The sequence below is a fragment of the Neltuma alba genome, unplaced genomic scaffold, assembly GCF_004799145.2.
Source record: "Neltuma alba isolate B1F8T4 unplaced genomic scaffold, ASM479914v2 tig00010578_pilon, whole genome shotgun sequence".
NCBI classification, from domain to species: domain Eukaryota; kingdom Viridiplantae; phylum Streptophyta; class Magnoliopsida; order Fabales; family Fabaceae; genus Neltuma; species Neltuma alba.
This window is the reverse complement of record NW_021635443.1, coordinates 69,261-95,212: the sequence shown is the minus strand read 5'-3', so window position 1 is coordinate 95,212 and position 25,952 is coordinate 69,261. Positions and strand designations below refer to the sequence as shown.

At 44.9% G+C, this 25,952-nt stretch overlaps 1 protein-coding gene and 1 pseudogene across 1 annotated transcript; both read left to right on the top strand.

Moving 5' to 3' along the window:
- Positions 1 to 13,017: 13,017 nt before the first annotated feature.
- LOC114757177 (cytochrome c biogenesis CcmF C-terminal-like mitochondrial protein) lies at positions 13,018 to 15,025 on the top strand. Its single transcript, XM_028946183.1, has one exon. It carries the CDS (start codon positions 13,633 to 13,635, stop codon positions 14,518 to 14,520), a length of 888 nt encoding a protein of 295 aa, XP_028802016.1. The 5' UTR covers positions 13,018 to 13,632; the 3' UTR covers positions 14,521 to 15,025.
- On the top strand, positions 14,599 to 16,141 carry LOC114757181 (cytochrome c biogenesis CcmF C-terminal-like mitochondrial protein; annotated as a pseudogene).
- Positions 16,142 to 25,952: the final 9,811 nt, after the last annotated feature.

Here is a 25,952-nt window from a genome sequence, read left to right as displayed (position 1 = left end):
ATCTGTAATTCTTCTTTCTAGGTTGTTCATGCCAGCACGGAGAATGCCCGTTTGGTGTTCAGTGAAAGAAAGCTACACAGGCCTAGTTGGAACAAAGTCAGGACCGTGGGCATTCCTCTACGATCGATAGACCGACCAATGAATAACATAGAAAAAGAAGATACATTTCAGTAGTCCACCTCCTCTTCTCTTAGAAAAGCGGGACTCCGTCTTAGGCAGACGAAGAAGGAAAGGCGATTCCATCCCGATCTTTGTTCCCGATTCAGTTTTAGTCATAGTATAAACCATAGATGAGAAAAGCAGCGAGCACTTCATACCAGCAATCAAACTCCATAGAAAAGGCGTAAGGTAACTCTCAGAGTTTCATCTTCTGCGGATGCTTTAGCTGCTTCAGCTTTCTATTATTATTCTGCTTCAGCTGATCCTTCAGCGTCTGTTTCTGACGGATTTTGAAATGAAATGAATTCATTTCCTCTTGGCTATTATTCCTTCCTGTCTCTCTTCTAGTGATCTAAGGAGGGATTTTTTTCATAGAGCTGGATGTAGCTACTTTAGGTTTCTATCAAGCTAGGCCTGCTAAGAATGTCTTTGATGGTAGCTTTGTTCCTACTAGTAGTTTTAGATCAAGATAGAACAACTAATAAGAAAGAAGATCTAGGAAGAAGGTAGTTCCTGTAAGCCAAGCAGCTATCGAAGAGCGTAGGAGAGAGATCAAAGAGTAGTCCTCTTGTGACAGACAACCTTAGAAGCGGATTCCTATCCTTTTGTTGTGAGGCTGACTTGAGAAGTTCTGCTCGTGTAGCTCTCTTTGACTCCTTATGTTTGTTGGGAGTAAGTATTTCCATACTCCTGAGGCGACAGATGCTTTCTCTCTCTCTAGGCGCAGACTTCTTCTTTTCGGCCCTGAGAGCTGGGAGTATTATCTGGGAGAGCGGTTCACTCGTCAGATTGATGGAGTCGTCCGAGTGCCGATTGATCCTCCTACTCATATGACTTTACTTTTTAGGTCCATTCCTGCTATGGATGATCGACCTCTTGAGGAGAGACTTCAGGCAGCGGATATGGATTACCTCACTTTCAGGAGCATCTCCATTGGCTTCATTGTGGATGTCACCCCTGTCCTTGGTGGTATGATGGTCGGGGGCAAGGTACTTGACCACTGGCTGGTAAATCTTCTTTCCCTTTTTATATTCCTTGATAGAATCTTGCTGAACTTGTGCTGACTTTCTACCTTTGTTTTACCTTGCAGCATCACATACGCCCCAATCAGGTTTTGATCACCAGGACAGAGCAGTCTCGGATGCAGGCGTTGATAGCCAGTCAGCAGCAGGAGATTCAGGCGCTGAGGGATCAGATAGTGAGTTCGTTCTCCTATTTACCGTAGATGACTTGTCCTCCTTTGAGACTGAGTCACTGCCTCATTATGATGATCCTGAGGCCACTGGCTCTGTGACCTGGGTTCCTGAGCAGCAAGATGGCCAAGAAAAGGACCAGGGAGATGGGGTACCTATCTCCCTTCAAGCGAACAAAGAAGATGCCACTCAGTTAAAGTCTCTGCCAGTATCGACACCTCAGGCTCTGGGAAGTGAGAAGGAACAGCAGAATCAAGAAGAACAAGGTCAATCTCTATCGAACAACTCTCATGAATATTTGACCTCTGGCTATTCACAACATTTTCTATTTCCTCATCCTAATTTCAGGCGTAATTAATATTCCGTCCCACGAAGAAGTCATTAGACATCTTAAAGAAGCTCAGAATAATCAGCCTGCAGCCTGAAATCCACTACCAAGAGCTTCCTCCAAGTATAGACTCCTCTAAAATCATGGTATTGGACTTACGAAAGGCAAGCCTTATTCCCAGCTATTGAACTCTAACAAAACTCTTCACAATGCTTAACGCCCATATGTTCATTCTTTCTTTTCTTCTCATGTTTCCATGCGGGATAAGGGTCTCCTCACAAGTAACTGCTTCAGAACAGAGTCCAGAAAGGGATTTCCAGCCTTTATCTCTATTGAACAACACACTAGAGGTAATAGTGACTCCTTCCAAACTAGCAACAACTGCTGATGTCAGAACATGGAACTGTTGTAGAGACCGCATCTCAGCACAAAGACAAATCACCAGCGTCTGGTCGTGAGGTATCTTATATTCCAGACATTCCAAACACGAAGGGTACTGAACTTGAGACTTCTGCTCGGCTGGCTGTGAGCGAAATTCCTTCTTCAGATAGAGATCAGGCTGTAAAAACGCTGTGGAGATTATGGGAGTTGGGCGACAATACCTCATCTCTTATGTTTGATGTCAGTGCATTGATTGGCAATCTCAAAGGAAAGGCTGCGACACTTCAGAAATGGATTCAACGAGGTCTATTAGCAGACCGTCGTGAGGAGAGACTATGTCAACCCAGAGATAGCAACGAGACTTCTTTAACAGCCCCCAGACCCTTAGCACAGAATCCTGAGTATCAGATCATGTACGATGGATGAGTCCCCCCTTTTCCTGTAGGATGGTCGAAGATCAAAAGGATAAATGATAACCAATTATCTCTATGAATCTCTTTCCTGTAGCTAGCCGCTGATAGTCAGTCTTTCTCCTTTCCTTACTTGCAAGCTCTCTAAGCTTTCTCTTTACTGGTAGTTCCTAAGGTTTATAGCACGCTAGGCTAGATAAGAATATATTAGATCTTGCTGTTGCTCCATACAGGTAGCTAGTCGAAAGGATAGTTTCTCTTCTAGTGATCTAAGGAAGAGTTTGATTCATAGAGCTAGATGTGGCTCCTGTAGGGGTTCGAACAAGCTAGAATAAGATAGAACTCATTATATCGATCTAGCCTGTAGCTAGGCGAATGTAGTTCCTACTCTAAGACAAGACGAAGACGGAAGAGCCTATCGGTTGTAGCTTCTCGTCTGCTTGTCTTCTCTATAGGTTTAGAGGAAGCAAGGATTCTAATGGATATCTTTTTTATGGCACTCCTGAAGCATCCCAAAATTGGATATTCTAATGAGTTTAATGCGCCTACTTTGCTTGGGCTGTAAGCTAAGTCTTGGTATTGCCGGTATCTTCCCATAGGATATAGTGTACTCCCTTGCCCTACTAGGCCCTCTCCTCCCTACGCTTCTTTGGGCTCCGGACTGAATGGAATAGCGCTAGCTAAAAGTTCGGAGGCTTGGCTTCCCGAAAGCATTGATTGAATAGCACAGGAGTAGGAGTAGCACAAGGGAGAGGGCGGGTGCATTCTTCCGTCTTTTGTTGGCTGGATAGAATATCCTTTCGTAATCGTATATAAAGTAGGTAGCCTGCCTTTCCTTTCACGCTAGTGCTCCTTCATTGACTGTGTAGGCTTGAGCTTTTACTTTTACTGTTTTACTTTCTTACTTATTTACTGCACCTTAATAGAATGCCAATGAGGCAGGATGCGTAAGACATTTAATTGTAAGTCGAAGAAGAGAAAGCCCTACTTATTTGTCTAAGAAGGTAGTGCTAACTAACTGAATGCCAATACTTTTCACAGTTTGACTCGATTCTGCTCCCCGGGCCTTAGCAGCGCACCCCCTCACCCGCTTCCCTCGACTGCCTTCATAGAAGAGGGGGATTTCGAAGAATGGAAATTCAATTCAAGAGAGGCGGTCAAGGTTGGAAGGAAGAAGAAGGCTTTTCAGCCGGAAGACAAGATCTGATCTCCTTTTTTTTTTAGCCTAGAAATGGATGAGGGAGCCCTCTCGGGAAAGCAACTGTCCTTACTAAACTATGCGCTCGCCCCTCTGACCAAACCGAAGAAAGTTAGGGGATAAGTTCCCCAGCAAGGCCCCGTATCATATCCCCTTTTCAATAAAGCACACTTTGGCGGGCATTCTCCCTCCATCGAAGCGGATCGCCAGACCCTCCTGATTATGTAGCTTGGCCCCTCGTTATCAAGAACTCGAAAAAGGGAAGCGTACGCTTTCGCGATGTCCGATTTTTGAAGAAGAGCCCAGACAATGGGGCGGCGAAAGGGGACGAATACACCTTCGAAGGGGGAATGGCGAGAAAAAATCCAATTCTAGGGGGGCGGGAGAATGGGGCATTTCGCAGCAAGCAAAAGGGCTTAAAAGCGCCTTTATCAAACCGCATCAAGGCTCCTTTATTAGGTTGGGCGCTAGCTAGCGCTTTACTAATATAATAGAAAGTAAGGCTCTTCTTATGTTTCAAAAATACCGGGGCGGGGGAGAGGGAAATGCTCCTTTCTCGATTGTTCGTCCAGGAGAGGTGAAACCCTATGCATAGTGGTAAAGGCGTAAGCCCTCCAACTCAAATGCAAATGAGGGGAGTAAGGTTGACTCCGATCCCTCCTCCTAAAGGAAGTGAGCGACATCTTGTACGATGTACGTCCTGGCCGTTTGCAAGCGCTCGCTTGAACAGGTAGATCGGGGAAACTGCATATGATCTTCCGCGGCATGCGTGAATGTGGTAGCTCGGAAAAGTCATTGCCTATGACTTTGGGTGCGTTCCGCTTGCCATCTCCCCGATGGAATAGATAGCTCCTGCAATGTTCGCTTCACTTCCAGCATTGAAAAGAGGCAGCCTCATGTCACTATGAGCTCGTCCGGAGATCGTGATTTAGCTGTTGCGAGCTCCTCGCTTTCTGCTAGACCCGCCCTCTAGCTGTAGAAGCTTTTCGGGTTCTCGAAATCACAAGTTCGAAGCGGCCTTCTTTATGTATAGTCGACAAGCTTTACTTATAGAAAATTCCATAGAAAGGGGCCGGCCGCCTGGAATCAAAAGAGTTTCAAACTCGTTGAAGGATCCTTGTGGCTCCGGATCCCTCCAATCCAGCCGATTCCGAATCTACCAATTCCGGGATCTTTTGCAGCGAAGGCCTGTCATCGAATTCTTCATGGGGTATGCCGATCTTAAATTAAACTAAACATTATTGATCCAACTATCAATCAATCCGTCATACAAAGGCGTAACTCCGGCTCTCTCTACGGGTAGAAGGAGGGACAACCGTCTTGTCAAGGCGCGGGCCAAGCCAACTCAAAGTGAAGCGATTTATACCGAGCAAGAACCTGCACTAGAATAGGAAAAGCGAGACATTCCTTCTTTTTAAGAATTCCAGTCCTGCGGGTCTGGTCACTGATTCCCTCTAACTATCCATTTTCTAATCGAAGACAGATGGTAGCGTAGGAGATAGGGCCTGATTGAGTACTTTGCAATCACCGAACTGCTTTCGCGAACCTTCAAGCTTGAAGGTGGTAAAGGAAAGCATACAATCTTCATAGCCTTTTTGTACCTTAGAATTCGCTCTTACAGAATCCGAAATAACCATTGCAAGGAGGAATCGGCGTTTATCCCTTCCCACTGTGAGGGAAGGTTGGATTCATAGATGCAGTGATAACACTGATGCCAACTATTCTTTAATATAAAAGAACTCCCCCTTTAGATGCAGAGAATGCAAGCTCCTATCGAATAGGCAAGAAGGAAGGTAAGTCAAATCCCACTCGTTTTGAGTTCTCGAAGAGCAAAAGATTGAATTCATTCTTCCTCGCCCGGTATGCTGGCTTGGCTCCTGCTTTGGCTTCTTGATTGGCTATTGCCATAGAAGACATCTATGTTATACCAGCAGACGGAGCAGACATGGCAAGATACATATTCTAAATAATAAGCCAAATGCCGACCTAATAAAAGGACGCTTGGGGGAAGGTAGCCGTCTTTGTCTTGTTAAAGTGACAGGGCCTCAGCACGGAGTAGTCCTTAGCTTTAGATGGGACTTAAGACTTGGCATTGGAAGTGGGATGGAATGGATCTCCTTCCCGCTTTAGTTGCACTTTTTTCTAGGTTGCTAACCGGTGTGGGAGATGAAGCAGATGTTATAACAATATAGAATATATATATATATGAGTTTCGAATATTCAGATTTGAGTAAAAAAATGCGGTGAGTACAAACAGATTGGGATTGGCAGAAGCAGAGACTCGACAAAAAGAAAAGCAAGTCATGCTTACTATAAGAAGGAAGCGGGCGGAGACCCGTGCGTGCAGCAGGTGTAGAGTCAGGCGAACTACTCCTGCGAATATGCGCAGATGTTATTTTTGAATATAGACCAATTGCTTTAGCGGGGACTGCAATCTTGACTATGTGTTCATGGTTTCGAAACGAAAACAACCATCTACACGAGACGCTCTTTGTCTACTTATTGCATTAGTCACGTCTATTTGTGCAGTGCTAGTTCCCTGTTCACTCACCTAGTTCGATGCGATGTGAAGCCCTTGTGACCGGAACACCTGTATCTGGGCCCGGCGGCCAAATAAATCTCCTTGTTTTCGCTAGCGGGTCGACTAATCTAATTCAAATGGCCTCACCAACAGCACTTTCAGAAGCATCTCCTCTCGTGATTCACCGGACTTCGTAGCTTGAAACAACCAGTCCTTTTCCCTTTTCCTATGCTGAGGCAGTACCAACAAATCAATCCATCGAAGTTCATATTGACATACATAAATAAAAATATGGATGCCGTTGCTGATTCGGATCATCTCAATCAATTCCTTAAACGAGTTCAAAAATGCTTTAAACGAAATTATGCTAAAGCGGATGATCAGGGTTTTCTTCCTTATTCCAGGTAAGCTTTCATAGTAGAGGATGCATGCAACAAGTTCAACTCTCCTTCTTTTTCGAGTGAAAAGCTCGTTTTAATCATTCAAAGCCTCTCCGAGGAGGTCGGGTCAGACTATGGATATAAGCCAAAGAGAGGAGTTTGGGGCACCAGTAAATCCATCGGAATAGAATAACGACAATCATAACGTCACTATTGATGAGAGTAAAGAGTATGATCAGGTCTCCTATCAACGCCCAAGAGGTATCTAACGTCCTTCTTTCCTTCATACGTGACAGATCTAGCTTCAGCTTCCCCCGCTTATAGCTATAGGTAAAAAACAGGTGCTAGTGAAATCTCTATCTGTACCTGGTACTAGTAATCTGTGTCCATCTGTACGAAATGCTAGCTGTGCCGCCGATTGGTCCCAGTAGATACTTTAACTATAGCTCTTTTTGCAAGTGGATGAGATCGTTAGATAGATCGACTTCATTTTTCCCTGACGGACCAGTTCTATGCCTGGATGCCCTATTTGATTTGGCTTACGATTGCCCGGAATCAGAGGTAAGCTTTTGGCCCATGGTCCTCAGTGAGGAAAGGACCTAGAAAAAGCAGAGAGGAGGGTTGGAGAGTAAGTAGCCGATAAAGTGGATGATGGCATGAAATTAAGGATCTAGCTGCCCAACGACCCGAGGTACAGCACGTTACAACAATAAAGTTGCATATTAATTCTTAAGGTATCCCACAAAAATAAATATTAACGGCCGCGTTATCGTTTTTTTTCTTTACCCATAAAGAGGGGTGCTTGGATTGGAGACCCATTTTCTTTTAACCATGCAACCCCACTACGTTGTCACCAAAGCCATGTGAGAATGCTTCTTTACCCTTGTACGCACAAATCTAGCTCATAGCAGCACTGCCGAGTTCAGTTACTTAGTACAGAGATTGGAACAACTTAGCGCGGGAAGGTATACTAATAGAATAGTGGTGCGGTATCTGGGAACTCATCTTTCGAAATGGGAAGCGTAGTAAACAGTGACCCTCGGGGAGGAAAGCTGCTCTTGTTCTCTTTGCTCCTGTTGAAGAAGTAGTTTTCCTAGGACCTTCGCCTTAGATTTCCTTAGGTTGACCTATGGTTGGTTTCTGGTGGAGAGAAAGACTGCTCTTAGGTGTTCTCTGTCCCGATTTCCCGGTCCTAGAAATATATATAATAAAAAGATAAGATAGGTCGTAGCCTGGTTGGTTATCAATAGGCTTGGAAGAGGGGCTAGTCGAGAAAGCGGCGCATTCATGGTGTCTGGAATCAAGGTCAATAAAATGAATCTATCTAGTAGGGGCTTAGTTCTATTAAAGATTAAGGCGATATTGAATCAATTCCCTCGCAAATAAGGAGATTTGAGGGGAATAGCTCATCTGTAAGGGAAGGCTCTCTAAGGCTACAGTCGCCAAAGAAAGCAAAAGTAGAAGCCCTTAGCTGATGACTCGTAGGGAGAGCTGGCCTCTTTCCTATTTGATTCGATAGTGGGAACTCCTTGCTTCTCTGTCCGCTCATCTCGCTTTTGTGCCTACTTTCCCGACGAGAGTCCATCGGACCAGTCTTTGAGTGCCCTTTCCAAAAAAAGTTCAATTGCTAACTCGCGCATTCAAACTTTTAGCCTTAAACGCGGGGGCAATGGCAATCAATAAATTACCGTAGAGCGATGCTCGAAATCGATCATGTTGGTTTTGCCCAGTAGCCATTCTCAGCGGAAGTACAAACATGGTAAACAGAAGAAGCTGGCTATCGACTACTATCCGGCTCTCAATAATAGAAGGTAGCCAACTAGGGGGCAAGTCCCCCGGGTCAACCCCTTGATAAGAACCTGAGAACGACAAGAATGATCTCTGGCCCCCCTATTATCTCGCAAAACCAATGGTTGACTGTGGAGCAAGTGAAGTTCGGTATGTTTACCATGAGTGGAGGGTAATCTTGCAAGTGTTCCGCGAACGACCAGTGGACAGGAGTGGGCATGAAAACAAACAAGAGTTTTAGGGGGATCACGTATCAACACATTTGAGATAGTTGAAAAGGGTTGATTGGCTACAGGATGCATCCAATGCTACTGCTTGAGATTGAGAAGGAGCTGGACGTTCAGGCACGGAATCAACTGCTGTTGATGAAGTCAGTTAATCAATAGGAGAAGCACACACAGAAGAAAAAAGCGAAGGCAAGCAAGTAACTTATTTTATTTTACATTAGTAAGGCAAGCTTAGAACTTCACTCAAAGCTTGGGTTTTCCCAAGCTATCGATTGAACTCTTTGCTAGAAATTCCTCTTCTCTGTCATACTCAGAGAAGTCTTCCTCATCCACCTCGACTTCGCTTGAACGATTTCCCATGTAGAACAAGGCTTGCTGATGTCGTAGGTACTGAGCATAAAATCTTGGGAGACATCGTTCGGTAAGCTTCATTCTCCAATCATGATGAGGAGCTGAACAAAGGTGGTGGAACTGCTTCTGGCCGGATGTTGTTAAATAAACACAGCTCTTTGTTTGATCCGTAACGTAATGCAATCCAATCTTATTGCATTCATAGAATGCATAAGTCTGTTGTATATATTATAAAAGAAAAGATCACTCCTAAAAAAACACTAAATACAGCCGTGATCTTATATACGATACCAGCGGACGCGCCCCTCAGTTCAAATTTTGCTTCACAAACTCACCAAACTCTTTCTTTATGAGTATGAGTCAACCAAGCCGCTTCAAAGAACAAAGGTCTCTGGAATGCCGGCGGATGTAACTTTGCAGGTCAAAAAGAAGAGGGTGGTGATCGAATTTGACTGGAGGCGGATTCCGGACAGCAGCTTCAGGGAAAAATGACATTCCATCTTAAACAGAGCTCTATCTAAGCTCTCATACACACGATTGAACCCAGGAGACTTTTGCCCTCGCCATGTAAACTGAGAGCCTAGGTACCCAAGATCAATGATTTTGCTTTCAATCTTTAAACTTCCGACATCTGAAGAACTTGCTTCCAGAGCCAGGCTTTCAGACTCTCCATAGGTTTCGCATAGAGAGCAGTCAATAAGCACTCACTCTTCTTCTCCTGAACCACCTTCATATGAACGAACTGAGAGTCATCCTGAAGGACATCCACTGATATATCTTTGCTCTTCCACAGGACCCAAATCCCACCAGAAGAACCTTTAGGTTCCACCCGATGCGATGACGGTTTTAACCACTTTCTCTGCCTTCTCACCACTGACCCTAGTTTCAAAAAGAAAAGCACAACTCTCTCAGGTGAATTAAGTCCATTCTTACACCATGAAACCCCGGCGGCGATTCCAAACTAGAATCTTCTAAACCACACAATAAGGAAAAGACTATACCACCCATTAAGCAGTGAGGCTACCCATCATATGACGAGCAATCCGGCTGCATTTGTCTCATCTCTCAAAAGATTTTATTGGTTGGACAACTTTGTGATGACCGCCAAAGCTATGCCATCTTTATTCCAACTTCCTCTGTGTTGTCAAGGATCTACACACGCATAATGTTATAGCTATAGGGTGCCGTAATAAGGATAAGGTAAAGGGCCAACCCCTATATGCTTTAGACCAGAATTTTCCTCTGATTTATTTGTGGCTTCTTCATAACAAAGAGCTTCCTGATCTTTGGCAACTAGGGGCTTTATAGGGGTCCTCTTGTTGTAGGTCTTCAAACTACATTGAACAAACTAGAACGCCTTCAATTGCTTTCTGCATCCGCTAGTTCGGCATTCTCGATCTTCTATCTTTCCTGCAGGCATGGAAATCAAACTGGAATGAGACCTTCTTTCTGATTCTTCGCCGCCTGATTCCTCACCTTCTTCCGCTTGAACAGTGCTTTACGAAAGAAGTTTACGCCTGATAGATCAGGTTGGGAAAAAGGTTTCTCACCTCCGGAATAAGAGGACAAAAACCAGGTGCTTTACTTCTCCAATCACATGTGTTATTAAGCATATGAAAATGGAACCCAACAAAACCTGCTTTCTCCCCTTAAGGTGCGGAGCGGGGCGTAACGAAGGGCGTTTAGGGCTTTATAGTTCTACTAGTTAGCCTGCGAGTAGGAATCCTTCTTCGGAGAAGACTGATTCCACTTCTTTCGAAGTTCGATACAGCTTTGCACACGTCATCTTTGATTCTAATATTAGCTCAGTCCCAAAGTCAAGAAAATCCTGAGCTGAGTAAGGAGAGAGCCCTTTTTCTGTGTTGTCGGAATAGGACCTGTAGGTGGTTTAAAGGGCTTTACATTAGGGCAAAAGAGAGTACTACTTTTGTTCTTTCTGTAACTTTAGATAGCGATTCGGCTTAGTTCAAATAGAACTAAAGAGAACGGGAAAAACTTTTCCCAATCCCCTAAAAAGGACTCCTGGCATGTCATCTTCTGTGATTTCAGGAACGGGAAAGAAAGAGATAGACTTGCTGCTTGCACGCTTTCCTCGATCTCAAAAGCTGGTGTGCCAGAGAAAGCGAGAGTTCCTATGACTGCCAATCTAGACTCAAAAGATGATGCACCAGATCGAGAGCCATCCTCATTGCATGTATCAATAATCCCACGCGTCCTATACCAATCATAATCATAGCGGATGAAATCCGCTAGCCTATTAACTAACATAACAAAGAAGTTTGAATTCGACGAGGAAAGAGAGAAGCACGGGTTACTGTAACACCCGATACGGGAACAACGGATATGGGTATAGACCCGAAAGACTCTTCCTTTGGACCACTTCTCCCGGACATCCTTGAAGCCAAAAAGGCTTTGCAAAGCCTTTTGAGATTGAAATCTCAGTTTAGGAAGGTACCCTAGCCTTCATGTCCTCGATCAAACTATCAAATTAGATACCGCATTCCAGTTCTCCCTCCCAGCGTTGCTCTTCCTCCAAAGGGACTTATCTGGATTACCCGTTGTTTCAGTTTGATATGCCATTCTCCCTTCGCCTTGTTTCACTTTTTTTTTTCGCGTGGTGCCGCTGTACTCTATAAGCGCCAGATTCGCCCAGCCCTGAAAAAGTTCGCTATGGCTTTGAGTTTTCATTCGAAAAGCCGAGAGAGAGTAACTAGGTCGAACTCGAAGACGCTCACTCAATGGAAAAAGCCGTAAACAACCGGTGTGGTACCTGCGGCGAAGCCACCTGAGAATGCCAAGCCTGGTACTGATAGGTGATCGGAGTGATATATACGATCAATTAGATTGAGGAACAAGAAGCTATGAGCAGACACCAACAACCTTTTTAGGTGGAGAAGACTAGAAAGCAGTAGTTTAGGATGGTTGGTCCTGTCTCAGTGGATGTTAAAGTTGGTGGGCAAACTCGATACTCGATTCTATGCGAATGTTGATTTATCTATTATTATTATACCTTTGTTACCAAAAACCTTTCTTTAGGAAGATAGGGAAACAGGCGATCGGCAGTGAGGCTTCCAGCTATACTCATGAGTCATAAGTGCTGTAATAAGTCTCGAAAAGAAGCTATCTTTGTAGTTGAATTATTCCTTTATTTAGATAGCTAGGTAAATGCCTGACTGAGTCTAGTCTGGTAAATAAAACTCTGATTGCCTGTTAGATCTATCCTTCATTTAGTCAGGCTTTTAACTTGTAATAGGTATCATTATTCCTAGCGTCCTTACTTTGATCTTCTTTCTTCCCTTGCATCTATCTAAGTCAGAGGGCTTATAGGCAGTAACTAATAAAAAGAAGCTATTGGCTATATGCTTAACACATGTGTGTCGAATGATTTACAAGTCTTTTCTATTCGGTACTCAGTGAGTGTTCTCAAGAGGGGCTCGGGTATATCCTTGACCTGGGCTGTCACTGTGCATCTTTCTTTTTCCCATGCCTTTTAGGATTTACCCTGGTGCTAGGAGAAGCAAGCCAGCTAAGCAACTAATCAAGTAAGCTTCAGTCCAAGGGGATATGAAAAAGGGTCAGGGAAGTTCAAAGGCTAGAGTAAGCAAGGTTCTTTCTCCCACGGGGAAGGTTCTCTTTTAAGCCAGTAGTAAGTAAGCCTATGAGCCTTGGAGGAGTAGGGAAGGTGATTCAAAGCTAGCCCTGCGCTGACGAATAAGTTAAGTGCCCTGCCTTATAGGATAGAGCTAGAATAAGTTTCTTACTCCGTTCCGTAGCAAGAGCTAGTCATTCCCACGTGCCCAGCCTTATAGGAAGAAGCTACCCCTTTGCAAACCCTGTAGCCCTGTCTTGTATCGTATCCGTAAGCCGCTAATCCAGCGCTCTAACCCGGAGTAGTAGTAGAACCAGTATCAAAGAAGCAAACCAGCCCACGAGCTAATCTGTAAGCTAGTGAGTCCCTCTTTTCTCCCCAGGGATATTATATCGTAAGTAAGGATATAGTAATCCCACGTGCTATCAAGTAAGGAAGTTCAAAGCAAGGTTTTAGAAGTAAGCAAGGTTAGATGAAAAGTCATTCCCTTAATTCCCTGGGGATTTTATTTCATATATATATAGTAAGTAAGTTTAGATTAAGCCAACCTGCTAGTCCGAGCTAGAGAAAGAAAAAGAAGAAGGTAGGGTTGGCAAAGTAAACTTCCTTATGGATTAGCTGGTGAAAGAGTGGATTAGAGGTTTTAGCGTGGAATGACTTAGAATAGAACGAGCACCTACGACTAAGGGGAATGGAATGTCGACCACAGGGTGAGATGATCTTCTAATACGAGGGCGAGTGACTGGTCAAGTCATGAAACTTAGTCATTTTGATCAACATGGCTGCGGGTTTATGTGTTTGAACTGACTACGACCAAAGTCGTGGCTACTTCAACAAAAAGAAGGGCGACCCCCTAAAAAAACCGAAAGAAGTACCTCACCTTACTTACGAAGAAGTAGTTGGAGCTGGGCTCCGAACTATGAGAGTTTGCTTTTGTTTTATGTTTCTAAGAGCGGTCTGCTCCCTTATTTGATCAGACCGCTCCTGGTGTTCGAACTAGTCATTAATGGTCGGCTTCATTGGTATCCTTTCGGTATGCGTTGCGAACACTTTCATTTTTAGCGTCTCATCTTCTCTAGAGAAGCGAAACTCGAACGGATAGAGCAGATGGTCCAACTACATAACTTTTTCTTTTTCATTACTTCTATGGTCGTGCCTCGTGGCACGGCAGCACCCTTACTATTGAAATGGTTCGTCAGTAGAGATGTTCCCACAGGTGCCCCTTCTTCCAATGGTACTATAATTCCTATTCTTATCCCTTCATTCCCTCTTTTGGTCTATCTACATTCCAGGAAATTCATACGCTCTATGGACGGAGCAAAAATGGGAGTCTTAGTCAGAGCAAGCCGCCCTATTCTATTACCAGACATAATTGGGGGAAGCTCATCCGAAACTAGAGCTAGAAAGGCCTCATTTAGTTTCGTTCCCGTTCTTCATTTCCTTCTTCTCGAATCCAAGGGGGACTTCTCATATTTCGAATCTTTCTGCGGTGTGCTCTGTTTACTATTCTTTCGTACTCTCTTCTCTTTACCACGCGATAGGTCAGCAAAGCGTGAGCGGGCGCGGAGAAGGAAACGCCAAACACTTCGGCCTAACCCTAACGGGAATGAGCAACGACGAAATGACAAGATGAGGTGCTCCGGGCACCCCCATTTAGAAAGAAGGGTCGAAGGTTTTGGGCCTGTAGCTTTCCCCGTCCCCCCTTCGTCGGGTGGTGCTTGTGTGTGGGGTGTGCCACCTGAAATCCTTGAAGCTCTCGCCTTGCCAACGAGCCGACAGCTGATGGCTGTTGGTCACGACTACCACCAAAAAGCTCCAATGAAGATGAATATTTCACATGGAGGAGTGTGCATCTGTATGTTGGGTGTTCTTCTGTCGTGCGACCCGGCGGCTTATGTGCGACCTGTGGCCCACGCCTCCTATTTGTTCAGGGCGGGCGGCGTGAACTCTGATTCGATCCGGGTATTCAATCCCGCCGCTGAGATGCTCAGTTGACTCCTTAACCTTGATAGGAAGATGGCTTATTCAATAATTCGTGCATAAGGGTAAGGAACTTTGGATGAACTAATGCGAATGGGTGTAAGCCTCGCTGCTCGGAAACACCCAGTGCTGACCACACTGAGAGACACGAAAGCGCAGGTAACGCCAGTTGGCGAAGTGGCGTTAAGCATCCCTAGCGGTACGAAAAGAGAGGTCGTGATGATATCATCTACGTCCGTACCGCTCCTCGTGGAGTAGATCCCGCATCCAACCAAGTCTTTGACCAGGGAACGGGAGAATTCCCACTACCGCTGGAAGGCCAGCCGGGCCGTGAGCGCGGTGGGAACGGGCTTCCCAAAAAGCCAGCCCCGGGCCGGGGTCGGCATAGAATGAAGGGGACGGCCCTAATGTTGTGTTGGCAAAGCCAACTTCTTGGGTTGCGGGCGGAGAAGAGCGGACGTGGGGACTCGGAACGGGGCGCAGCGTAACTAAGAGAGCCATTCCATTTAGGGCGAGACAGAATGGGCGGGCACGAGCGGTCTGGTGTTCGAGCCAATTGGTCAGACGACGACTACTTCACTTATTAGATTAGTATTTTCCGCCTATCCCGAAAAAAAATGGGATGAAATAGAAAGAACGCGAAGCGCTAGCGCTATAGATCGGTTTTTTTTTGGGGGGGGATTTGCTTCTTCACAAGCTTATCCCCGCCCCGACCGGCAGCTGCTGGGTCTCCCCATCTCTCCTAAACTTCCCCCGGTCTTCGGCCCGAGCTGTATGAGGCAGAAACTCGTCCCACGTACGGTTCGGAGGCCGAGCCCCACCCCAGCAGTAATGGTGCGGCTTAGGTCAACTAACACAAAGAAGATACAGTTCACTCAACGATTGCCTTTGGGTTCCGAACTCCATATGGGGAAGGAGCGTTGTTGTTTGCGAGGTCTCGATCATTTACATGGACCCACTTCTCATTCCATTTGTGGGAATTTTATGATATATAAACCGTCCCTAACGAACGATCGCCTCATGTTTGAGCATGATGAATCACTTCGTGCCGACCTGTTGCCAATAAACTTTCCGGCCTCATATGAGAATGGAAAACTGGAGCATTTTCTGCATCGGCGGATGAACGAACATAATAATTTCTGGTTGACCATGTTCCCAGAAAAAAGATACTTTCGAGAAACAACGAGCACGACTGAAGTGGCTATACATACAAATCCATTTACGGATATATATGCTTCGATTGGAACTGGAAGTTCCAGAACAGGCGGCTGGTATACCACCATAATGAAACTGCCTTTTATTTTTTTTATTCGGATAGGATTTATGTTGGCTTCGTCGGGAGGCTCGCGTAGTTTGTTACGTCAGCTCCAAAAGGATAAGGTGCGTTGGAATCGAGAAAGTTCCGTGGAATTCATAATTGCATAAAAGGAGTCTTCAACCCTCTCAATCAATAGAGGCTAGGATCGGACTAAGGAGAGAGACGGTTGAGTACGGAAGCGAAAGCGGAGATATAGGCTAGCTAAATGCCCAGTGAGAATACTTACATGAGTAAGGAGAAATCCGAATGACTAGTGGCCATAACTCATTAAGCAATCTTAACCTTTTTCGCTTAGCCTTTCCTCTTTCTACCGTTACGAGATGCAGTATCCTATTACGTCTTTGCACGGCTTTCGACCGGGACGGGAAGAGGTTTCCTCGTTGCATCTTTCCACACAGCATTGGTTCCGTCCCTTACCTTACCTTTATCGCCCGTCGGGCGTCAAGGTTCGCATTAGATCCTTATCTTTCGTATTTTTGCCCCAACAAAAAGCCCAGAGCGGGGGGAAAGAATGCATTTCCGGAATCTAAATGTTGCCCCACCAAAAGACGAGAACCCAATGCCAATCGCTGATCTGTTAGTGGACAGAGCAGCTGGGCAAAAAATTCTGTCATTCATGGACGGTCACTTAGGGTATAACCATATTTTCATCTCCAAAGAGGACGAGGCAAAAACAGCGTTCCGTTGTCCGGGTGCTGGTGCTGTTGGACAGACGGACTATTCTGCTGGCAGGTGATGCCCTTCGGTCTGAATAACGCTAGAGTTACCTACCAGCGAGCAATGAACCTCATCTTCCATTACTTTATTGTAAACATCGTAGAGGTGGTGTATATTGACGATGTAGTTGTGAAGTCTTTCCCGGGTCATTTGTCTGATTTCAAGACTGTGTTTGAGCGCGAGAACACGGCTTGAAGATGAACCCGTAAAAATGTGCATTTGGCGTAACAGCAGGAAACTTCCTAAAGTTCTTAGTGCTACCTAGCCCCATCTAGATGGATAATTGCATATATGATATTAGCTGTCGCTTCGCTCGAGTGACTACGTACCCGCCCCTTCGACATAGATGAGATTGAGATTGGACTGTCTTTGGCCTAGAAGAATGGCACTTGACTTGCCTTTTCTTGGTCGGTTCGAATCCGGCCCAGTCCTAGGGACGCACGTGACAGACGTTCTTGTCACTAAAATCTGGAGTGAAAGCCGGCTACCAGCACGGAGCCAAAGGATCTTGGTTGAAACTTTGGCACTGTGGACACCAGCTAACGTGGGTGACCCTTCAATAGAATTGCATGAAGGCTCCCCTTTACCTTTGGTAGGCATTCCCCCTATCTAACCAAATGTCGGGACAGAGGTACTGATGTGAAGAGGGCGTATACAAAAGTGGATTATGAATCGCTTTGCAACGTTGTTTCCCACTTTCATCTTTTAAAGAAAAGTTTTTCCCCGGTCAAAATTTCGATCTTTTTATTGCTTGCTCTTGTGTTATTTTAGTTGTCTTTTTCTAGGGTCTATGGAGATTTTTTTGGGATTTCTCGAAAGGCTGGCTTTCTCTCTCGGTGGGAGGGCTCTTTCCTTTTTTCTAAGAGGGTTGGGCTGCTCCGGCGGTCTGGCCTTGGCAATAAAATTAGCTTTTCGAGCACTATTCAGTGCCGAGGAAATGACTCTTTGGATGTTTCCATCTGGGTCAGATTCGAGTAACAGTGACTCGGAAAGTTGGAAGAAATCTCTTCTGAATTCACCTCATCCCGAAGGTGAGGGTAAGGGAAATAGCGAAGCCGAGCCCGCTTCGAGAACAAGGAGCTCTGATCCCAGAGAGGACGTCGGGCCTTCTTCGGTAAGACGCCGAGTGGATGCTCCCGAAACTTCAACCTCATCCGGGTGGAGTGGCTCCTGGATTGAAAGGTGGTTTAATCAGGGGGAAACTTCCTCGGCCCCTGGCGACGGCCAACAACCACAGGGGGAGGTGGATCAACCAACAGCCAATGCCATGGGGGAGGAAGCCCCTGATCCGACGTGGTTGAAAATACACATTGAGAGGGTTTTTTATATAATAAAGGGAAGGAAACCCCAAAAGAGGGTCCTCGCCGAACTTTATGAGGATCTTAAACTAGAAACTGCTTCCCCGCAGAAGCGGCTTCAAATCATGCAAATTCTGGACCAGATGAAATTGGATGATAGGCTTAAGGGTAGAGAGTTCAAACTCAATCTGGAATTAGGTAACCGCATCTACGATTGGGAAAGGGAGCAAAGGCACTTCCCAAACCCCGTGGACGACGTACCATAATACTTTCTTTCTGTTTATTACTGTTACGGGTGGCACTCAGAAAACCGGGGTGCCGCCCTAATGACCGATTGGGAGGGACCGCCACCGGACGGGCAGACCTCGAATCGTTGGATCCGGTAGGTAAAAAAAAGGGTAGCCCCGGCTTGGGGCTGGATTGAATCCGAAGTTTAGGTTTAGAGTTGGATTAGCCAAGGGGTAAGAATTCAATGCTTGGCTTACGGCCTGGATGCTTTAGAGCAGACAGAGTTGGATTAGAACGTTTTCATGGTGCGCTCATTTCGAATTGTATTTCTCTTTGACCGAGTGAAGTAATTTCCGTTTGTGTGGCACGAGAGATGTAAAAGTAAATAGAGTATCGAGGATATGCGGATGATTTTGACTATACTATACGAAATTCCTAAGGCACCAAGGGCTATTCAATAAGGGCAACGAAGCTGTGTAGCTCTTATTTGGTGAATCCCTGTGTAGCTAGTAGATCGGGGAAAGAAAGAACTTAACCACTGCGTTGCAGGGAAACAATACCCAGTGGTGGGGTAGCTACTATTGGGTGAATACCTCCATCTGTTCATCCCGGCAGTTTCTGGTTCTAATTCCTGTATTTCATTCCGGTAGGTAAGGGAAACCTGTGGTAGCGAGACGGTTTCGGCAACAAACTCCTATCAGTCCCTCTTTCGGTTGTTAGCAGCTAGTCTTCCTCGGCTATCATGGAAATTTTTTGTATTGGCTGTTGATGGGAAAATACTTATTGTCCTGGAGGATAGACGAGCAGGTAATAGCAGTTTGACTGGGAATATTCCTTGCTTACCGGCTGTTGGATGGAGGGAGTTGATGGCATTCTTCCTGGGTTAGTGGATTAAGGAGCTATTTATCCTAATCCTACACTGCTTTGTTGGATTCCGACGGCTATTAATCCGCCTTTGTGGCTCTTTGGTAATGGAAAAACATCCTTCCCAACTTGCCTTAGTTTAGTATTAGTACCCCTAGGTACTTCAAAAATGAAAGGGGTCTTCCTCCTCAAGTCGGTTATCCGTATCGGTGAAATGACTCTATCCTTAACACATACACTTCGGTAGAGTTTCCCAACGCGAAATAGGCTAGCGCATATCCCTCTCTCCAGTTAAGTACCTACCCGTGAGATTAGAGCAGATTCGCTTGTCGTTGTATTGTGTCACATCGACTGCACTTTATTAATCTATCCGCTATCGGTTGAATCTCGTATCAACAGATTCTGAAAGAACTACTTGAAAAGGAGGAATCCCAACGTTGAGTCAGAGCTAGAGTTAAAAACAAATCCCTTTTCAACCTTACGGACTTCTTGTGCGCGAACGATCAAAGAAAGTCCTATCTAATGATGCAACAGCATCCAAGGAAGAAAGAAGCAAGGCAAGTTAACTTGAAGCAAGAACTCTTAGGCAAGCAAGGAGGGGCGTAGCGGTAAGATCAATGTATAGTATAGCATCAGTGTTATCTTTCTTCAAAGCTCTATCCACTTTGTCACATCATGGATTGCTTTGGCTATTATAGGATATACCTTATATTATATCCTTTCAGTTTATGGCGCGACATTTCCTACATCTCAAAATGACTGGATATTGGACTTCCCACCAAGATCTAGACTCCAATCCGAATTGACTCGTCACGGAAGTTGCCTTGCTTTTTCTTCTTTATCTCTTTAAGAAGCATTTTGTACCAAAAGAAGGACGGATTTTTTCATTGTGTCGGCCGAGGGTCGAGGCCGGTCAAAATCTGTTCCGATTCCGAGAGGCCCGCTTCAGAGCTCAATCGCACCTTCGCGCACTCTCTTAAACAAACCTATATTACGCTTTTTCGGATGCGCGGATTCGTCTACTGATGCAGATTCGTATGCTGAGGCTAATGCTTGTCTTTGTTTCAGCGAAAGATTTCATTGCCCATCTAACTTAGCTACTGAAATCCTTCCTCTTCCCAACCCTTACTTCTATACTCTATTTTATACTTGTTTCGCTTAGCCTCATTGGATTTCTTACTCCAGAAAAGACAGACTAATCTTAAATAATGCGCACACGTGAAAAAGGCTTACCCCGCAGGCTGACTCTTCCAATCCAACTCAATCGAAGGAGAAAAAAAGCTGGGACTACGACTTGCTTAGTGCAGGGCAGCTTGTCGTGATTGGTTGGACACTCTCTTCGTCTAAGGTCTTAGCTTGGTCACTCTATTAAGCTTTCCCAGCAAGTCTATTGAATGGGGTACGAAAGATTGCTATTCAAAGCATCGTTAAGAGTTCAGTTTTCTAGGGAGTAGTCAAGATAAGATGAGTCTGATCTTACCTTCTATGGAGCCGGATGTGAGCTTCTCGCCTACTGATCTTACTCAAAAGAGTCCATGGGAGCGGACACATCAATAGCAGCAGACGCAGAGGCAAGATCTCTATATGCTGATAGATACCCGAGAGACTGAGTCCTTTCCTTAAGGCATGCCCCTACTCAACTTCCTATTGCAAATGCCAAAGCAACAAGAGCGGCTACTCCAAGTTCTTTCATACCCTCAGCTCAGGGAAAAGAGCTAAATTCAAAGGAAGAAAGGGCCGCCATCTGCTAGCATTGTGCTTTGGAATCGATTTCTTATCAACGGCCGATTGATAATGATAATGTGATTAGCCTTTTCTTAACTGATTGACTGATCGAGGTGTGCAGCGGAAGCCACTCTTTATGCAAGACTTTGATATCCCCTCTCTCTTTAAAAGTAAGAGGATAGCTTTACCTCCTGCGCAATCTATGGCAGGACCGCCCGTCTCTACTTCTATGATTCTATATAAGAGATCCAGTTCTGTCATTAGCTCTGTGATTTGTTGAATAGTGCACTTCTCCTCTTTAGTCTTCTTATTATACCGGCTGGGACAAAGCCTCTCGGTTTCATTCCCGTCTTCTTCTACGTATGCCTATGCCCCTGATTCCTTAGTTCTCTTCAGGTTATGTAAAGGACTTCGGTCCGGTTACTCTTTGTTTTTCTATCGGTGGTTACTTCCTTGACCGATCCGCTGCGCACCTTTTCGTTGCTCTGTGCGCAGGGCGCCCCTCAATGCTCAATGTCACAAGCAATTGAGCTAGCACCTTCTTCCGATGTTCGATTGGAAGCTTATTTCGGCTCGTCAACGCTTAACGCCCTTCGGTCAATCTGTCCCTGCCTTCTATAAAATCGACTGGGATACCAAAGACCTCAGACTCTGAATAAGAGTTAAAGATAAGCTTTTTCATCCTCGACTGAAAGGTACGTAGTTGCTCGACTGAAAGGAGAGGGTATTGCTTAGAATTAGCTTAGTAAGAAATTCCTTCCCTTCTAACAAGCAAGCTAAATTAAATAGAGTTCAGAGTATGAGTTCGGAGTGGAGTTCAGGTATGGGACAGAGTGGGACTAAGCCCCGCAGGGTACCCGCGAAAAGGAACCTTTCTTTCCTCTATAGATTGAGTTCAGTTACACTTAGTAAACAAGCAACGGCTGACGAGGATAGAGTCCTCCCATGACTGGAACTGGCTCAAGGCAAGGGAAAATTGCTCACTTAACTTATAGGGGACTGATAATTCCTTTTTTCCGCTCTAGAATCTTGATTTAAGGAAAGGAGACATTCGATACCTTAGCTGTAGCTTGCTACAAGTCTTTCATCCTCTCTCTTAGCACGCCTACTATGTCGGTCCTATGAAAGAGTTAAGGAAAGCTTTTTATCCGAGAAGGAGCGAGTTTACGAGCCAAATAACGAAGGGAGCTTGCCTTAGTTTAATTAAAATCTCTTCTTATCTCTAGCTCCTTCTTTATCATGCTCTCAAGGGGATGGAAATCCTGATCCTCATATTGAAAGTAGGATTTCTTTTAGTAATCCATAGATTAGGAACCGAGTGGGGAAGTGAGCTCTACTCTAAACTCTAAAGGCTGCTCTGCCACCTAGGGAATAGCCTTTCCTTTTAGTCCGATTCGAGAGCAGATAGAGCAACTGTCCAATCTCGTTCGGGTAAATGATGGGCTCCTAGTCTTAGTAGGCAATCCTCTGTTCTCTTTGCTCTTGCTCTCGAATCCTAAGAAGGGCTTAGACGAGACCTATCTCAGCTCAGATTCGGCATATCCGCCGTTCTTAGCAAGACTGTTTGCGACGGTTGTTAAGGAACTTATTGCCTTAGATCGACACGGGAACAGAGCTTCAACTTCAAGCAAGTGGACAAAGAGCTTCTGCAAGGTTAATGTACTCAAAATAGTAAAAGAATAGGAATCGAATGCAAAATAATTGAATGCTTATCTGGTCTTAGCAGCAAATCCTTCCTCCGAAGATGGACAGCATCCGCTCTTTGACACATCGTATCCCGTAATGGGCATGGTATACCCATAGAGAAAGAGAAGAGTTCTAACAAGAAAGAAGGATTAGTTAGCACTACCCCGGATCCGTATGCATAGTAAAATAAGAGGGTAGACAGAGGTGCAACCTTATTGGCTTAAGCATCCTATTTTGTCCATGAGGAGGAAGAATACCGGGTTATCGAACCCCCAGCATGTGAGGGTTGGCTTTATGCTAAAAAGAATCCCGAGTTAAAAAGTAAATCAGAATAGGCTTTGCTTTCCTCTTAAGGAAAAAGGGAACCTGCCGAATCAAAGCAATCCTCTCTTGGCATAGCTGAAGCTCCTTTCCTGGACGACTCTTAGTGGTTCAAAATAAGGCTTAGTTCAAAGTCAGTCTAACCAAGGCCTATTTTAGAGTCAGATCAGGGATTTTTAAACAAATTCATATCATCTGTCCTTCAATCCCCTTCTTATTATAGGAAAAATCTGATTAACTTGAAAACAAAACTACTTCTTCTTCTTAACTGTGCACACCCCCTACCCTTCTGATTCCACTTGCAAACAAGACCTCCGAACCTGGGGATTAGCCCACTTCTCTTCCTCGACGTCCTACAGCGCATTCTGTAACAACCGGTTCAGAAACATTTCCTGAACCCGCTTACGGCTATTTGAACAATGGATATAAGACCAACTGCGGTTACGTGGAAAAGACCATCAACAGCGGAACCGGCTACTCGAAGAGTAAGAGCAGATAGGCCAAGAGCTGATTCAATTGCAAAAGGCACCAGCTCTTTGCCTTCCTTGCTTGCCTTTCCTTCTAGTCTGGTGTGCTTCTTTGGTTGCCGGGTCAAGGCGACTTGCAATTGTAATTCTTCTTTCGCGCTACCTCCTGCTTCTACAGAAGATCGATTGGTGGGAACCAAAGACGATCGATTCTTTATTCCCCAAAGGGAGTTGTTGCCGACCCATCATAAAGATAATCAAGATATCCCAGGACGGATTCATGACTAGCGCGAAAGCATCGATAATGTAGAATTTCTTTCTTAAGGCCGGCCAACTAATGCCTTTTCCCGGTCCTCATGTCTATGATTCGAGAGGATTGAAAAAGCTCACTTATTGGCTCACGAACTCCAACTACAAACTCAGAACTACAACTCCCTTCTCTATCTCACTTCTCTATTTCACTCTCAGGCCGGATTGAATTCATTCAGGAATGCATTTTCTTTTCTTTTAGCTATTGTATTGTTCTTCAGCAGTACCGGGTCTGGAAGGTATTCAATTGCTAGAGTGGCTACCCTTGGCTTAGTAGCTCGAGATGAATGACTCGACTGATAAGGAGAGGGTAGGGAGTTCTTCTTTAAGGGCCTTCGCCAGCAGTTGCTGTCTTAGGATTGAGACCGATAGGAAGAGGTATGAGATCACTCTTTCTAAGCGAGATACAAAGTTTTCCGATAAGGAGTGAAGGAAGGCTCCAAGTCGGTCTATCTATACAGCCTAGTATCGCATACTCTAAACTTGAAAGATAGGCCTTTCTCCGATCATGCCTTATCCATGTCATTCCTCGCCTTCGAGCTAACGTTTACGTTCTAAAGATATATTCTCCCTAAAGGAGTCTAATCCCAACCCATTTCCATTTCTCCCATCAAGCAAGCATCAGAGGGCTAAGCAGGCATTAAAGACAAAGAGGCTTTGGGACTTGGTGATTACTTTAACTGAAGTGAAGATTTGGGAAGGGATTTCACCTTAATGTCAGGATTGGAAGTAGAATATGAGAACTGGGAGGTGCAAGTGTTCTTGCTGCTTCAAAGTCTACGACGTAAAGGTCTGGAGTTGGAATGCTTCCTGCTTTCGGGCCAAGAAAGGCATCTTAGTGTTTTTCTATCGGTAAGGTATGAAAGAGCTTGCTTGTTAGAGTCTGGCGAGTCAATAGACTAAAAGAAAGAATTAGCGAGGTACGAAGTGACTCATAGCAAGCTATGAGGTACTTTTTGATGCTATCGAAGTACCTCGCAATCTTTTCTTCTGTAGCAGGCCTCGGAATGTAAGTCAAAGCATTGAAGGAGTTGTCCTCCCCAATCTGACTCTGGAGGCGAGACCTCTTGGTTAAACCATTGTAGCCTTGACAGCAGATGGATATTCTCTGAAGAGTGAGTGTTGGCCTTTTCATATTGAATCACAGGGTTGGCAAATGGATACCACGTAAGATAGGAGTGGAATCCTTACATGCTTGAATGTGCTGCTTTCCTTATTACTGATAAAGCGGGGGTAGCAAACTTCAAACTAAACCCGAGAAAGCTATTGCATTCAGGACGGCAGAATAACTAACTGATCCTAGAAAAAAGGGTGCAATGCAATAAATTTCAACGGCACTACCGAGCAGAGGAATAAGCGAGTAGGCAAATAATGTGTAGATTACTTCTGTTTTTCCCTATCCTTCCTTCTTAGCAATTCTCTTCCTATTTCCTATGGTTGAGCTTTTTCAATCCTATCCCATTGCCCTAAGAGCAAAGATAGACGGGGAACCAAGCCAAGCCCTATTTCTTTCTTTCTTACTCGATGGGGAAGGAACGATCAGATAAAGAAAGATTATGTCACCTACGGCCTTATAGAGACAGGGGAAGTGACTGTAGGTTCAATAAGAAAGATTGATTTATCAGAGGTAGGAATGAAAGAAGAGGTAGGTATGAAATCACTCGAGCAATTGAATAGAAGACTCTAACCAGCAAGAAAACAAACTCAATAGCTAATGCGCCCGTAATCAAACCCTTGCTTCTTTCTTTACTACTTACTAATTGGGTCACATCACTGTCCGTTGGGGAATAGAATACTTGGTAATCAGTCCGGAGATGAGCTTTCATGCTATAGACACCCTTTCCTCTCCTTCTCAGTCGAGCTCAACCCTCTCCCGTTAGGGAGAGGAGTGTTATTGATTGCTGCATCCGTTTTCTTGCTGGAGCGAAGCAGCTCGAGCGAAGTGAGAGGTTACTATGTAGCTCTCCCGATAGGGAGAGGTTAGAATACGCTCGGTCGCTACTAAGAATACATTTTATTATATATACGGCTCTGTTAAGGGGTGATTAGACCATTACCGGGAGTCCAAGGTCGCGAGGAGTAGCACCCTATAGTGACTACCTTTTCAGCATGAGAACCAGCCATTGTTATGACAAGTTCACGATACTGAGTATACTAACCTTCGCCAGTTTCCTGACGTTATGATAGTACACACTGCTAGCACAGTAGAGCAAGCTCATACAGCGCTAACAGTCCAGGCAGGATCTGACAGTAGGCGGCATCCCAGCAGGTAACCTTATTCTAGATAAAACCAATACCGAATTGCTTCGATACTGATGGAATCCATAATAGGATGACATGTTGAGAGACCACAAAAAAGTGCTAGAGCGCAGATCAAGTGCCAGAAGACCTTCTGACTCAAGTCAATGACAGACGATCTGGTCAGAATAGGGAGACTACCCACCTTTGCATGCTTTCATGTTCACTAGTGCAGCCAACGCAGCTGCCCTACGTTAACCACACTAATCAACAATT

Coding starts and splice junctions, on each gene's coding strand:
- LOC114757177 (XM_028946183.1), top strand. CDS start 13,633: ATGGTCCAACTACATAACTTTTTCTTTTTCATTACTTCTATGGTCGTG.